Here is an 18,240-nt window from a genome sequence, read left to right as displayed (position 1 = left end):
AAACGTATTTCACCTCTGATTTGTTGGAATTGTTGCAATTTTATAATATATATCTTGCAATTTTTTGATATATTTTATATATCTTTAATTTAAAATTATAAAATTTAAAAGTTTTCTTAATTAAAACTGAGGGAGTAGCTTTTAGCTACCATTAGTCCGCTGGAGGAAATTAATTAAAGGAAAGAAAGTTATAAAGGCGAAGCAATTGATAATGCGAGAAGGAAATCACAACAGGAAAAACTAAAAAGAAAATACCATAGATTTCTTGTTCTGTTTAATTTCGAAGTGAAAAAATAGAATTAATTAAGGTGAAAAAGAAAGTGAATGTTGAACTACTAATGTAGACTGAAACTAGCGTGACATCCTATACGTTATTAGAATGTCATGCCAAAAAAATAAAAAAATTGACAAAATACACAAGGGAAAAAGGAATGGGTGAGGACGTGGGTACTAAGTTGAGATTAATTGGATTTGGGACACCCTCAAAATTTAAATTTTAACAATTACCCATTATATTTCATTTTCAGGTTAGGTTAAGAAAAAGTGAAAAAGTGGATTGGATTGTGGGGTCATGGGCCTCTTTAACATTTTTAAAGAGAAAATTTACACGAATAAATAAATATATATTAATTAATTAGCTAAAATAATTATAGTTTACCTAATTTGCAATTCACCAATAACATTTAAAATTAATTACGGCCCAAATTTGCATAATTCACAATTTTGTATGATTTAAAATTTGTATAATATAATTTGTATAACTTTTGTATAATATAATTTGTATAACTGTTTAAAGTTTAGATTTTTGTGTTTGTATAAATTCATTATTTCGAGTTTATACAAAAATCGCTCAATTATACGAACTCACCCGTGAATTATACAAATTCGCGAATTATACAAATCCGTGAATTATATAAACGAAACAACTTAAACTATAGATACAACCCATAAATATGCAAAATTTAACCAAGGAGCATAATTAAAATATTTATAGTAATTTTTTTGTGAAATTTCCTCTTTAAAAAACTTGGGTTGTGGAGTCATGGTCCTCTTTAACATTTTAAAAACTTTGGTTGTGGGGTCATGGATTTCTTTAACATTACAAAAATTTGAAAATAAAATACAAATTTATAAAAATATATTTTACCATTACTTGAAATGTTAAATAAAGGGAAAGTGGTCAAAAATACTCTTAAACTATTTGAAATGAACAAAAATTGCTCTCTGTTTATAGTTTGGTTCAAAAATGTCTTTGCCGTCAATATTTTGATTCAGAAATGCTCTTGCCGTCAATTTAATGGGTCAAAATGCCTTTTTTCCGACTAAATATATTTTTTTTAAAAAAAACAAATTTTGTTACTTATAAAAATATTACTTTTAAGGAACTCTATTCTTGTTTTCTTTCTTTTAAAACCATTTTAAGTAATAAAAATGTAGGAAATTATTTTATTCTTCGTAATCTCATTTTTATGAATTAAAAAGAATAATTTCATGTACTCTAAGTTTTAACGGATAATAGATGTCATATATATAAGATCATAATAAACTCATCATTAATTTTTATTCAAATAACAATAAAAAATAATTATAACAAAATAAGAAATATTTTTAACTTTTAAATTTTTTTCTAATTGAAGTAGAATAAACATTTGCTAATAAAAGAAATATTATTAGTAAAAAAATGTATTCAAAATAAATAAATAATATATTTATTAAAAAGAGGGCATTTTTGATCCATTAAATTGACAGCAAGGACATTTTTGGACCAAAATATTAATGGTAAAGGCACTTTTGAACCCAACTATAAACGGAGGGCATTTTTGTTCATTTTAAATAGTTTTAGAGCATTTTGACCATTTTCCCTTAAATAAATATCAATATAAAAATAATTACAATCTCAATATATTAAATAAACCTTGGAATTCAAATGTCTTCTAGAAAACTTTTTCTTTTCTGATCCCAAAGATCCTTTTCATCTTCCAAACTCTCCCCGCCTTCTCGAAACCATCAACCTCCATAAATTCACCTTTCTTCAACAACAAACCTTTTCAACATCCCATAAAAGTTTTTGGAGTTCAAAGCTCCAACATACTTATGTTTTCTCAAACATTACTTTAAGGATGTTGATTGTATAACCGCAACTCTTCCTCGTACATCATTGATCACCACTCCCAACTTATGTAGATCCTTACATGATCAAATTACTTGTTTAAACTCATTTAATTGGATAAATTTCAATAATATTATTTATTACCCTTCAACTATTTGAAATAGAACACATATACCCTTAAACTATTTGAAATAGAGCACATATACCCTTAAACCATTTGAAAGGCCAAAATTACCCTTCAAGTATTTGAAATAGCACATATATCCTTAAATTATATTCTGGCTCAAAAATACCCTTCCCTTCATACTATTGGCTCAAAAATACCCTTCACGTCATACTATTGACTCACTTATTTTAAGCAGTTTATAAGTTGAAAACAGCTTATAAGTCAAAAAAAGAGTTGGTCTACACCTATTTTTTTAAAAAAACTTATAAGCAGTTTTCAACTTATAAGTTGCTTAAAAATAAGTCAATCCAAACAGGCTAATACTTTGTTTGAATAAGTAACTTTTAAATTGAAAATTCTTTATAAGTTTTAAAAAAATAAATGTAGTTTGACTTATTTTTTTTTAACTTATAAGTTGTTTTCAACTTATAGGCTGCTTAAAATAAGTTCATCCAAATAAATTCAATTATTTATTGGGGGGGGGGGGGTTATTTTAAGTATAAAATAACTTTAAGTTGGTCAGTCCAATATTCAAAAAAATTTAAATCAATTTATAATTAACTTATAAGTCAATTCAAACGGGCTCTAAGACCATCTCTGACCAACATCAAATTTTACACTAAATTTTATATTTGATGTAAAATTTAGTATTTTGGTGCTACAACCCAACATTAAATTTACACCAAATTTAGTGTGTGACATCACACCAATTTTACTTTTTGAATATTTTAATGTTATTTCATTATATAATATTTTTAATTAAACATTATATAAATTGTATATTTTAATTAAACATTTCATTATTTTTATATAATATTTTTATAATATTAATTTTAGATTAAAAATTTAATTTTTTTATAAATAATTTTTATATACATAACTTTTTAAAAAATAAATTTATGTTAATTCTACTACAAATTTTAATTGGATATAATTACAATTAACCTTCACAAATATTAAATATGCAAAAATATAAATTGGTGTACAAATAATACAATGTACTTTAGAAATATCGATTTCAACATTTTTTTTGCTCGACATAAAAAAATTAAGGACAAAAAAATTCATTTTGAATTACATAATGCATTAATAGAGCATTTATGGGAGAACCGTAGTTTTTAAAATAAAATTTCCAATTGGGTAATATTTACTTAATTATATTTTCTTAATGATTTCACTTTTATTTGTGTTATCTGTTATTATGTATAACATGTAATATTTTCTAGCAATTTATATTATTAAAAATTATGATATAAAATAGTTTTATATTAAACGACTATAAAAGAAAACAATATGGAAATTATATATAGTGAATATTTTATAAATAATTTTGTTTTATGAAATACGAAAATATAAATGATATAAAAAATAATTTAATAATAATGAAGAAAGAGAAAAAAAATTCTTTTTTTGGTGTAAGATTTGGTGCAGTGGGTTGGAGTTGATTTACACTAAAAATATATAACTTACATAAATCACATAGCATAAAGGGCTAATTACCATTTTTTTCCTACCCTTTTTCAATTTACAAAAATTCTTTAAAAACATGATAATCCGGATATATTAATTCAGTAATTCGGATATATTAATTAAAATTTTATGTATCAGCAGGTAACATTTAAAGAATGATACATTGAACACAGAGATAATTTATGAATTAAAATTAATATATCCGGATTACTGAATTAATGTATTCGGATGGAAAGAAAGGATTTTTGAATTTTTTTGAAATGGATGAGAGTAATGGAAAATATGGTAAACAAATGAATGTAATTAGGTAATTTTTCCTAAAAAATATAACTTACATAAATCACATAGCATAAAGGACTAATTATCATTTTTTCCTACCCTTTTTCAATTTATAAAAAATTCTTAAAAACATGATAATGGTATAAAAATTGTGAAAAATAGTACTAATATCAAATTTGGTGTAAAATCTTGTGTTTGAGTTGGAGATGGCCTAAGATAGTAAAAATAAAAATAAAATATATCCTGATTTGAGATCCATTAAATGGATCTAATTTATCATGCTTAATTATAAGTATTTTTGATTTATTTACCTATTTGATAAACATCAAAAGCTTTTATAAGTGAAAAGGATCCTCGGAATAACTTTTGTTATATGTTTATTATAGTTAATATTTAATATTATTAAAATAATAATATAAAAATAATTTTCAAAGAACATTATTAAGAATTTTCATATTTTTAATAAAATATAAATATGATCATTATTTTTTAAATAATGTGTACAGTAAAAATGATGTACCGAGAGAATCTTATTAGAACTCACTAAAAACAAAATCACATCAATTAATATAGGGAGAGTAATATACACGATGAAGACAAAGACATTATTAGTCCATCAAATAAAATAGGACAAAGGGGAAATGTTGGACCTATAAAATAATGCTTAATTTCACGTATTCAGACAATAGTGATGGAGCAGCAGCAGGAAGAGACATCCACTACTCCTCACGTTCTCATCTTCCCTCTCCCTTTACAAAGCACAATCAATTCCAATCTCCAATTAGCTGAGCTTTTATGTCTTGCTGGCCTTAGAGTAAGTTTTGTCAACACAAACCACAATCAACAACGTCTCGTCGGTCACTCTAATGTCGAATCTCGTTTCGAGCAATATCCTGGATTTCGATTCCTCACAATATCTGATGGCCTCCCTGAAGACCACCCGCGCTCGGCTGAACAATTCGAAGACATTATTAGCTCATTGCAGAGCGTGGCTGAGCCTTTTCTCAAACAAATATTGCTAACCAAAGTCACATGTGTTATACCAGATGGCCTCTTTTATTATGCGGTCGATATTGGAAATGAGATGGGAGTTCCAGTTATTACATTTGACACTATTAGTCCTTCCTGCTTTTGGGTTTATCTTTGTCTGCCCAAACTCATTGAGGCTGGGCTTCTTCCCTTCCAAGGTATTCTTAAATCATTTTATCTCCCTATCCATTACAATTAATTGTTACTTTATTTTTTCATTTAACGAGTATCACTATGTTCTTGAAATATAATATTCTAGCATAAACTCAAATAATTTTCCACAGAAAATTTATTTCTACGTTATATTCTCTCTTCACTTTTATTTTTTATATTTGGATTTAACATATTTGTTACGAAAATAATGATTGATATCATTATTTTACGCACTATTCTTATTAATTGATGTTTAGTATTAAGTATTGAAAAAATAATTTGCGGATCGAATAGTTAATTAATGCTAAAGATAAAATATACAAAAATATATATATTATTTTTTCTTGATAAATAAAAATCTATTTTTGAAATAGTGGACAACTAAAAGTGAATAAAGAGTGTATAGATTAAAATTAAATAAATTTGATTTCCTAATCCAACTTAGAATTATTATTCCAACAATTCTTCTTTAGTAAAATGAATTACTCTATTCATTCACTTTTACTTGTCACATTTGGACTTGTTACACTTATTTTAAAAAAAAAACTGACATGACTATTTATCGCATTACACATATTAATTGATATTTAGCATTAAGACTTGAAAAATAAGTAATTAATGTTAAGGATAAAATATGAAAAAAAATAATTATTTTTTCTTGATATGTTAAAAATGACAAATAAAAATAAAAATTTATTTTTAAAATAATATACAAATAAAAAAGAACAAAAGAAAAATAATAAATAAAATAAAGTGTATATTTTACTTTAATATTCATATTAATTATAGTAATTTTAATTGACTTTAGGAAATCATATACGGAGTAAGTATAATTGTTACGGTTTTTTTTTTTTTTTTGACATGTTAAGCTTTTCCATGGCCTGAGTTGGTTTACTTCATTTATTGTTGCGCAAATAAATGATGGGGATGTAAACCTGACCCCCAATAAAATACAACAAAAGGATAAGGACTCCTTCAGAACGTTCCTAATCAATTTTACTCAAGTGTCCGTGCGATGAATAAGAGCCATTTGGACATGATATCAAATCATGAAATAATTTGTTATTTAAAGTTAGGTTTGAATTGAAGTTTTGTTTGAATATATAATTTTTTAAATTATATTTTTGATATAATTATTAAAGTATATTTAAATTATTCTATTTTTTTGAATTTCATACATAAACTTCAGTGGTGTATGCAATACATTCTTTCTATTTTTTCTATTTTTTTTAAAAAATCTTCTTATATTATATTTTCCATAGATAAAATATTTTACCTTTACAGAAATTAAATAAATTATTAGTATTAGTAAAGTTCAAGACTATAGTATTTTTATTCTCAAAAAAAAGAATTTTTTTTTTAAAAATAAAATTTAAAATATTTTTCTCACACATTCCACCACCTTCCCCCACCCAGCACCCCCACGTGACAATCCTCCGTCCTTTTATTTTATAAAATATTTTTAATGAAATCATACTTCACCTCCTCCTCCGCTCCTTCCTAAAAAATGTTATTATTTTTATTTTTAAAAAATATTATTATTTTTAATAAAAAAATAAATTATGCTCACCCCATCTAACCTTTTGCTCTTAATTTTTTTTTTACATTTTTCTCATTTGTGTTAGATATGTACATATATTTTTAGAAAAATATATTTTTCTACTTGCGTACCGAATATAATAGCAATAAAAATCTTGTGGCAAGTAAACAAAATATTTTTCTAAAATCATATATATATATAACACAAAATGAGAAATTTTTTTGAAAGCGGAGGGTTAGATGAGGCGGGGTAGAATTTTTTTAAAAAAATTAAAATAATATCTAAATTATTATTTGAAAGGGGGGAGATAAAGTAGTTTTTTTTAAAAAAAAACTTTTATAAAGAAAATTTAAAAAATAAAAATAAAACTAAAAAAGTTGGGGAGGGGGGTTATGGTGAGAGAAAGTGGTGGAGTGGAGAAGAAAAATATTTTATATTTTATTTTATAATTATTTTTTTGGGGGTGGGGAGGGGGATAATAATACTTTAATCATTAATTTTAATAATTTATTTAATTTTTGTCTTTATCTATCTAGAGTGTGATGTCACAATTTTTTTTTACATGAAAGAGAGAGTGTAGTAAAAGAAAGATGTATTTCTCAAATTAATAAGTGATAGTTTAGATATGTAATAAAACTCAAAAAAGGGATTAGTGTAAATGTATTTTTTACACTTATCTATATTTTTTTATAAACATAAAAATCTTATAAATTGTAAAAACTATTAAAATTTATTAATTTATTAAATAACCGAAAATTCATAACAAAATATGATACGCTATGACAAGGCATTTAAAACGTTCCTTGTCTTCTGCTGCCTCGATTACTGTTCCCCAGTGAATAAATACTATTTGCTCCACTTTTACAGAAATAGAAATTAAAAAATAATTGTAAATTTAACCAAAACAACTTCATATTTTTATTTTTTAGGAAATGACTTGGATGCATTGGTAACACACATACCAACCATGAAAGGTCTTCTCAGACGACGAGATCTTCCACACTTTTGTCTCTTGGATTATAAGACAGATCAAAATTCTCAAGCCGTTTTTAAGGAGATTGAGCGGATCCCAAAAGCCCATGGCCTCATATTAAACTCATTTGAAGATTTGGATGGGCCTTTTCTTTCTAGTATCCGTTCTTACTGTCCTAAAACATATGCAATTGGACCATTGGACTTGAACTTGAATACTAGACTTGCTGCTAAAGCCACTCCACTATTATCATCCTCAAATAGTTTGTGGGAAGAAGACCATACTTCCATTAAATGGCTCGACGCACAATCCATAGGGTCCGTAATTTATGTAAGTTTCGGAAGCCTTGTTGTTGTTTCAAGAAATGAGATCATGGAATTTTGGCATGGACTATTGAATAGTAAAGTTAAATTTTTGTTGGTCATTAGGCCTAACATGTTGAACGGAGGTGAATCAAATGATCAATTTATGAAAGAACTTGTGGAAGGTAGCAAGGGAATTGGTTACATAGTGAGTTGGGCTCCACAAAAGATTGCATTAGCCCATCCATCCGTAGGTGGATTTTTAACCCATAGTGGATGGAACTCAACTTTGGAAAGTATCATTGAGGGAAAGCCTATGATATGTTGGCCTCAATATGTGGACCAAAGAGTCACAAGTAGACTAGTAAATGAATTTTGGAAGATTGGGTTAGACATGAAAGACATTTGTGATAGATTCGTCGTAGAGAAAATGGTAAAAAATCTTATGGGAACGAAAAAGGATGAGTACAAGAAATCGGTCGAGAAATTATCAAAGCTCGCAAAATCAAGTGTACAAGAAGGTGGTTTATCGTACCATAACCTCGACTGTCTCATTGATGATATCAAAGGGTTAGCTAGAAATGGAGAGAATGGAAAACATGCATAAGGATGTGACAAGCTGCTAGAGAAAAGAAATGTGCTTGTGTTAAGCTTGTGTTGTTTTTGTTTTCTTCAACTTCCTACTTCGTTTGCTTCACATTTTATTAATGAGAAATTGGTTGCAATCTTCTCCCAAAATTAATAAACATTGGAGGTTGGTTTTCAATTATTTGTTTTTAACAAAATCACACTAAGGAGGTTGGTTTTTTTATCACCAAAATCGAAAAAATGCCTATTCATGAGCTTGATTTTTTAAAAAGAGAATTTGCAAATCAGACCTCCCGAAGTCGATTTTAAATTTATTTATTTTTGCAAAATCGACCTCCTGAGGTTGGTTTTTTCTCACGAAAATATATATCTAAATAGTATCCTAAAGGCAGAATTGGGTGGGTTAAGTTGCTCCCTCTTTCCTCTGTACCGAGTTAAAACAAAGAATAATGAAACCTGTGGCCAGACATAAATAGAGGCATTCGTCGGGTGATTTAATGATTCTTTGACTTTCTCTTAGCTTGTATAACCACTAGTGAGCCAATACACAAATTTCGATATCAAAATTTTACAGGAAAAAGGGATGAACAGAAAGCTTTCCTATCAGTCACTGAAACCGCAGATGTAGGAAGGCGGCATTCCTGCAAACCAAATTGCATAACGAAGTGACTCCTTGTTAGTGGTTAAAGGTGTTGGTTCGATTTACCTATGTAAGTTCGAACTTGATGGGTCGTCGTATGGAGAATCTCTCTCGATACTCTAGATTTCTCTTTGTAGCTTTCCTTTAGCTGTTACTTTTTTCAGTCCACGCCCAATCAGAATAGTCAGTATGTCTGCTCTGTCCTCCTTTGACGAAATGGATATTGTAGGAGAGGTTGGGAAGGAGGGACTTCTCCACAGGGGGAGAACCCAGTTTGCCGCCTGAATCAGTCCCTTTATGGACTTAAACAACGTCCCAAAATGGATTTGCCAAATTTGCTTCTGTGGATGCTGATTTTCTAAAATTCCTTCCAGTCCCTTTTTATAGTGAATCGCCCCGAACAAGTCGCCAACAAAAATATTTCAACAGTGATAATAAAAAAGACCTTGCAATCAAAAATGGAAAGGATAGGAGAGTCACAGCTCCCAACCAAGGGACTAGTTACGTTCCCTGTGTCCCTTTTATTTTCGACATACTATGGTGCCTCGATGGCATTCTTGAATGAAGTCTATCCGAACCGAATGCACTTCATAGATCAAGCTCGGCCTCTCTAGCTGAGCTAGGCGTCGGGGCCCTGGATGTCTACCGACCTGAGACTGCCACTTGTATTTCTTTTACTACTCTTTCTCTCTCCTCAGTTGCTTCTTGAGGCAACAAAGATTTTGCTTGTCTTTCCTTGCTACTTTCAGTCAATCAGAAAAGCAGGATTGAACATTATAAACATCAATGATCATAAATTAACCAAACAGAAGTTTCGTCAAAGGCAGCCTAATTGCGACCACCAGATGCGACCGCAGCTCTTCACTCTACATCTCGAGCTAAAAAAGCGCGTTGTGGCTAGTTTTTCCACTCGTACTATAACCACTTTTGGACATAGTTATAAAAACCAAACACTATAAATAGTGCTTCGACAAGATAGAATTGGCAGATTGATGAAGATCTTTTATCTTTTAGTTGTAGCTTAGTTCATAGCTTAGTTCTCTTAACTAGATTAGTGTAATTCCTTGGTTGAATTATGATCATTTTTAATCTTTGATTTTACATCTATTTGCTCACTTGTTTTGATTATTTACTTTCCTTGCTATTTTCATTGAGTTTCCCCAATGGGATCCCTATCACTTTTGGTGGTAAAAGAGATGGTAGAGTTAGATGGCACAAAGATTTCACAATAAGAGCCTAAAATCAAGGGATCCCTATTTTTTTAAATTGCTAAGTTTGTAAAATCTTGTTATGTTAGGTAATTAGGTGAAAACAAAAGAATTCAAAATATTTTCTTGAAGTTCGCCAAATCCATGGCCCATATAGTGCAACACTGACCATTTTAAAGCCCCGCCAAAATGATATGTCAGCCCGATCCAATCAAATTTCATAGTCTGCAGAAGCTAAATCGAGTTGGGCTTGGCTGGCGCATATTGAGTCAAATGTCAAGGCATTTCATTCTTTTAAAACTGAAGTATCAAATTATTTTAGGATTGTACCTACCTACCATATTGTGGAAATAAGTTAATCCTACTTTTCAAAACTCCACCACCTCACAAACCATGCAATCCACGAGTCATCCTAATAAAAGTGGAGAAATTAAAGGTGCAATTTGCTATGGATCAGCTTTCCTATTCCCAAATGAATAAATAAATAAAAGGGTTAACTTTTTAGGCAAGCGTGCAAATATGTGTCTAATGGCCCTCTGATTAATGATGAATAAAAAGATGAAACTGATTACATCCAAAACCTAACAAATTTACTACTTATAATTTTATTAATCTTAACTCAATGTTTATGTATAAACAAAGGATGTTGATAGACGCATTCATTCCATTCATTCTATATGAGCGAGGTGGTTGAAAGGTACTATTCCCATTATATTTTCTTCAAATAATTAGCTACACGTCTTTGTCAGAGACAAAAACAATAACCTCGCTTTCCTTGGATCTATTAGAAGAATTTTGCTGCTACTATTTCTTCCAATAATTAGTTACATGTAATAATGGAGATATTTTTGCACCAAATAATTCAGCTAGCTATGTTTAGACCAAATTAATAGCTAAGAATATTTTTATTCAATTTTATATAGTCTAAACTTTAAAGACATTTTTGACATATTTCATAAATAAAATAATAATTGTATATGTTATCTCTATTAATTATAAAATACTCCATATTAAAAAATAAATAGTATTTAAAAAATAATAAATTATTTTCAATTTTTTAATCAGAATAAATAAAAATAGACATATTTTAATATAGTGATCTTAGGAGAATAAGAATAAATGGATTGAGGGAGTATTAAAATAAGTAAACCTCCTTTTCGGCCAGCCCCTGTTTGACCATATTTTTCTTTAATTAATCAATTAATGCTTTAAAACAATCGAGTAATACGGTGAGGTGACGCTTGTTTTCATGATTTGTAGCATTAAAAGCAATAATCTCCGCTTAAGAATACAGTGATGCTCCGTCCATTTCATATTAAGTAAAATTTTGAATTTTTTTATTATTTAAAATAATTGAATTGTTCAGAGTTCAAAATAAATATTTAAAACTTTTTCATATTTATTCTTTCATTTATTGAAGTTTTATATTTTTTAAGAGATAAATCACAATACTTGCAAAATTATATTTATGATTTTACAAAAAAGAATAGAGAAAAATATGATTCAAATTATGTTCTTAAATATATATTTTTTAATATATGTGCATTACTCAAAAATTCACTTAATATAGAATGGAGGGAGTACTTTTTTATTCTACCTAACTCGGGTAAGTTAGATAAGAATTGCATATAGTACTGCCTCTATTTCATATTAACTGAATTTCTTGAATTTTTTTCATTGTTCAAAATAATTATATTATTCAAAGTTCAAAAGAAATATTTAAAACTTTATCCATGTTTACTATTTCTATCAATGAAGTTTTATAATTTTCTAGGAGTTAAACTAGACTACTTACAAAATTATACTCTAATAAAGAACTCTTGGTGTTAATAATTTCACATTTAATCTTCTTTATGAGGTTGATTAAACAAAAAGATAAATAGAGAAAAATATAATTCAATTTTTATCCTTGAATATATTTCTTAATATGTGCATTACCTTAAAAATTCAACTAATAAGGAATAAAGAGAGTATTATTTTGTACGAAATAGAAAGTGAGGATTAGTAATACATGAATTATCATAATTAAAATGACAAAAATAATCTCATATAGTAAAACAACTTTTCTTTTTCCTTTTTAAAGGAAATTACCTTTTTTCAATTATGCTCAAAATATTTGTCGCGCTTCTCTTTTATCTATCTCAAAACATTAATTTAAAAAGATTTTAATTATTTTATCTTTATGTCTTAAAATATAATCTCTTGTATTGAATATGAATTTTACGTATGTGTCTGATACTCCATAATTAAAGTCTTTATAATCTTAAAAATAATTACTAAGGGCAAAAGGAAAAAAGATAATTGATTTTATCTTAAATTTCTAAAATAACAAACAATTTTAGAAATTATTGTTAAAACCACACTAAATAATTTGAGATGGATGCAGTACATAACTCCAATCAACATCCCAATTTATTTACCATAATTCCTTTTTAAAAGTAACTTTTGAAGAAGACCTTACTATTTAAAAAAATGTTAACTCTTTTATTTTAATAATAATAAATAATTTGTTTTGAATTATAAAATCCAAACAAAATATTGTCGAATCAAACAAATATGACATAAATTAAGGTGAAAAAAATATTATATACTACTAGCAACTTTATAAATTATGCATTACCATTTCGTCATTACTAATATTCATAAGTTGTGTACAAGAAACATCCTGTAGGAACAAGACAGAAACATCCCGTAGCGCGTGGAATTTCATCCACACTTTAACAGAGTACCAAACAAACCCCTCCCCGGAAAAAAGAAAAGAAAAGGAAGAACAACCATATATAATTAAGCTGAAACACCCCAAACATAATTAATTATCGGAGCTAATTAATCAATGGTTTGCAGCATATTGGTTGATTAAGGACAGTGCATTGCTAGTAACCTGGGCTAGATTAGATATGTGACTTCTAATCGAAGCCTTAATCTTACCATTCAAAGCCTGGCCAGCAAATCCATCAGTGCAAGTGTTCTCGTCGGTGATAGCAGCACTTACCCATGTCTCCACGTTACTCATATGCCACTGGAAGTCGGCTTTCCCATGGATATGATCCATACCTTTCAGCTCACTCACAGATCTACTAAGCCGATCTACACTATCATTCGTCTCCTCTACGCAATCCTTGATAGCTGCATACTCTCTCGGCTTCAATCCCTTGAATTTCAACAGCTTGCTCACGAATCCCTTTGTCGATTCGGCTTTATCTAGGCTCACAGACAAAGCCGTTTTCACCAGCTGCAATTTGTTGTTTTTAATGGCTTCTGCGTAGCCGGAAAGGGAAGCGACACACACATCGGGAAAAGTAGTTGATTTGCAAGAGCTCTTTATGAAACTGTTGGAGGATGCGGCAGCTCCCGCCGCGCCGGAGAGGTAGGAGAGAGAGAGGAAAAGTGCTGCAAGAAACAAGAATTTTGTTGCGGCCATTTTTGAATGATTTTGTTTGTGAAGAGGAATTGGAACTCTCCCTACTGTCTTTATAGACCTCATTGATTGGGTTTAGCGAGCAGAGTTAGGGTCCCACTTATTGGCCCTATTTTCCCATAATATTTCTGACACGTTTGTCCATAGATATTTTTTTCAAAACACTATTTTAAAATGTATTCACATATATCAACCAAGTATTTCTTCAAATCATGTCGGTATTTTTGAGGATTTGGCGTGTTTGCATTAATATGTAGGGCAGCAAGTGGATGCAAAATTAGGATTCGAAGGACTCGGAATATCATTATTTTAACATAATGTTAATAAAATTTTCAATGAACAGCAATGATAAAAATATAAATATATAGAGCAAATACTATTTATGTGTTTAAAAGTGACATTTAGAATTTTATTCCTAATCACACTTGTGGTTGTCAACAATATTTATCAATTATTGACTTTATACAATTTTAAAAAAAATTATAAATAAAAGAGTAATTATATCATATCACTATTTAAATATAATAAATACAATGTTTAATATTATAAATTCTTAAGGTATATATATATATATATTCCACAAATTAGTGCACCCAACCATTCAACATGGGTCCACCTCTGACAGGATATAGTGAAAAATGCAATAATCAAGCATTAATTTAAGGCTATGGTTTTGGACAGAGTAGAATTATGTGTATTAATGTGATCACGCTATTGTGAAGTTATGCAAATATGTGTTGATATTATAGGCTTATACCTGAGTCATGACAATGATGTCGATACAAATCTAATATCAGACCGACGTTGAAATTTACCATTAATAGAAGTATATATAATGTGAAATTTATAAAATGAATGATTAAATAAATAGATGGTTCAAAACATTCAAACCACATCTGACAAAGAAAATTACGTCTCATTAACTTTGAATATATACCAACTTATGATAATTGTATGTATGTAGTAATTTAAATTGATTGAGTTATATATATCAAGACAAAAATTAGTGATAATGATGAATGAAAGACCACATCGAAGAGAGTTAATTAATTAATAGAAATATTTTACTAAAGTTATTTTCGTTTCTTCAAGAACAATAAAGTCACTCAATTATTATTTTTTGATTCAGAAAATACAAGACACATATTTGACATGTCCTAACAGATTTGTTGGATTTTTTAAAGAGATATAAATGAGAAATGAATAGATGTTTTTGTGAAACAACATAAAGAAAAAGATGCAATTTGAATAACATAATTTTTCACATTGAATAAGTTGTAACTTTTATAATAAGACATAATAGCTTATGTTTACATTAACCTTTATTAGTTATAGGCACCTATCCGCTTCCTCAATTTTTTATAATTAAAAAAACAAGGTTTGAATAGGATATGATATGTTAAATAGTAAGGGCGGCAATTAGGCTAGTTTGATTAAATTTGGGTGGATCATAATGAGTCAAGACAATAAACGGATCAAGACTCAACCTAACTCAAATTTGCTTAGATCAAATCAGATCAAGTAATTATGGGTCATAGAATGGCTCAAGACCTAATCCAATCCAATTTTTATTAAATTTAATTATTTTATTTGGTTTTTAAAATATATTTTCATACCTAATATGTAATATTAGTGATAATAATGAATGACCTAATAAATTATTTTTTCTTTATAATGACTATATGTAATATATCAAATACACACAAAAAAATTAAAAATATTTTGACAAAAATTTTTATGAGTCAATTTTGATTACATACTAACTCAAATTTTAATGAATTGAAATGAGTTTGGTTGAAATGGGTTGAGCATAAATGGCGGATTAATAACTCTTCCAAACTTAAATGGATTGGGTGGATTGAGTTTGATTTTGCCACCCTTATTAAATATGTGTCTTGTATTTTCTAATAAGTTAAAAGGGTATGTGTCACGATCCAATCCACCGGGCCGTACGGGCACCTATTATATGACCTAAGTAGGAGAATCTTTAACCCCTTATATAAAAACATTGCGGAATTTAAATCAACAACCTAAGTAATTAAGCCAAAAGTTTATAAAAATCTGAAGTAATACACTTGTATAAGAATAAGACATAAAAACTCCATGGATACTAGTCTAAAACAGGTACAAGAGCTGCTAAGAGTAGAAATAAACTAAAAGACCAATGACCCAGCTTCCACCAAGAGGAAGGAAAACTAGAAGCTGCTAGAGGATCGCCTTCGTCTACATCTAAGAGACATAACTGAACCTTCAACCAAACTATGCCAAGTGGCTTAGCAAGAATATTATCAGTACAAACAACACGTACTGGTAGGCATCATCGTTCAATCTGATACTCACCGCATAATATATGAACATAAAAATAAGAGATATCATAATAATTAACTTGGTCACTTTATCCACCCCAACCAAATAAGTACACTCCTTACTCCCACCTAAAGTGTTCGCCATTCCAAACTTCAGAGCTCCACTACCACCCTAATTACAACTTAAGATCTGTGGGTTATGATCCCTATCTTTCAATTACTCAATCATCTAACAGTCTTCACCTAGCAACCTTAATCACTCAATGGTTCCACGCAATTATCACTGGTCTTAGACCAATTGTCTCACGACGCAGGGCCTATCCCTCCCACACCCACACTTTCTACTCAACCCGATTTTAGGTAACCAGTATTACTACCTTAGCTACTTGTTGAAGTCTCAATGATAAGACTCTCGGTCAACAAGAACCTCAACCTCTAAGCCTATAAGTATAGAATACGTTTATAACACATATGTCACATCAAGACCCATTACAATCCATATGCTTAGCCACCAATAAGTTGTTCAAGCTCACACTTCTTTATAACCAACACCTCAACTCAAGAGTTCGTTTATAGGTCCTTAATCTATGGCACACTTGCCACTAATCTTAGATTACATGGAATTACAGATATTATCAGGTCCTCTCATGGGACCATTCACACATACACATACTTGGGCCTCTCAGGGGACCTAATCTAGTCATATTTGTATCGGAACATGATACTCGATTCAGGAATCGTGTTGGAATGTGACATTCGATTCAAATATATATCGAAACGTAACATATCTATATATGTGTCAGAATGTGACACCCGATTAATATATACAAACTAACAATAAAATACCAATAATAGATCATATTATATCAACAGAACAGGTTCATCACAAACAAGCTAGCAAATAATCATTTATATATTTCTCCTATCGGTACATATTTAGGCATGTCATAAGTAACACAATTACACACATTAAGACAACTCCGGGAACCAAACCAACACCGACCTACCATACCCTTAGGGTTTATCATCAATCTGTACTTAGATTTTTTTTATATCCCTGTACACAATACTATGCCCATTATAAAATAACCATTTCAATGCAACAATATCACACCCAACACACTTTTCAAATCATTACAACTACTTTTTACCAAGTCACATTTAAACTAGACCCTAACACAATCGAATCTCTGCCCATGACCCATGACCACAGTTTAATTATACGATTTCTCATTAAGTTGCCTTCTATACTACACAATAGGCATAAATTTACTACTCAGAAAAAAAGAGCCTAGCCTACCTGAGAGTCAAGCAACCGTGGGGAGATAATGTTGCTGAATTCGTTGGTTCCAGCTATCCTACGGGCAAGACCGGATTGAATCACTGGTTGAAGCCTTCTAAATGCTGAGATTCCCTCCTCTCTTCTCCACAGATCAAGAGCAGCCTTTTTGAAGGATTTTGCACAAACCCTCACCTTTAACTTTCACTTGGAAGAAGTGGGGGAAAATAAGAAATTCGCGACATAAGTTCCGTTCCCACGACCTCCTGCTCTGGCGGCCATATTCCCGCTCTGATGGTGCCGCTGAGGCAGAACTATGCCGCTCTGGCGGGATGGTGGGACCCAATCAAGTAAATTTCTTGCAATTTTTTTAATCGTAATTAACGACGGTTCAGATCGTTACAGCATAGTTGTGTAACTTTGTTGTCTTAAAAATAAAAAATGGCTTTGATAAAATATCCTAATGAATAGAGTGATTTTGTTGTCCTAAAAAGAACAAAAGTGTTTTTCATTGGATATTCTCATATGTTGAGTGGTCATTCAAGAAATTAACTTCATCAAAGACGCAGGGTGGGTTCTATGGACTTTAATATGGCTCGCACAATCCTCTCCGCTAGAATTAACTTTTGGGACAATTGAATTAGATACAAAATACATTTAACATGGTATCTAAGTTAAATTCGATATTGGCCCCTGGATAAATTATTCACCCGTCTAGTACCAAATTGTGTCTTGGGGGTGGGATGCTGCATGATATCCCATATTAAAGATGGATGAAT

At 29.7% G+C, this 18,240-nt stretch overlaps 1 protein-coding gene and 1 pseudogene across 1 annotated transcript; one reads left to right on the top strand and one right to left on the bottom strand.

Annotated features, from left to right (window-relative positions):
• Positions 1-4,716: 4,716 nt before the first annotated feature.
• On the top strand, positions 4,717-8,746 carry LOC129894615 (7-deoxyloganetic acid glucosyltransferase-like; annotated as a pseudogene).
• A 4,313-nt stretch (positions 8,747-13,059) lies between these two features.
• Positions 13,060-13,915, bottom strand: LOC129893879 (21 kDa protein-like). Its single transcript, XM_055969302.1, has one exon. The coding sequence runs from the start codon at positions 13,877-13,879 to the stop codon at positions 13,289-13,291; it is 591 nt and encodes a 196-aa protein (XP_055825277.1). The 5' UTR covers positions 13,880-13,915; the 3' UTR covers positions 13,060-13,288.
• Between the last annotated feature and the right edge of the window lie 4,325 nt (positions 13,916-18,240).

Source organism: Solanum dulcamara, chromosome 7 (genome assembly GCF_947179165.1).
Source record: "Solanum dulcamara chromosome 7, daSolDulc1.2, whole genome shotgun sequence".
Classification (NCBI taxonomy): Eukaryota; Viridiplantae; Streptophyta; class Magnoliopsida; order Solanales; family Solanaceae; genus Solanum; species Solanum dulcamara.
This window is presented reverse-complemented; position numbering and strand designations above follow the sequence as displayed.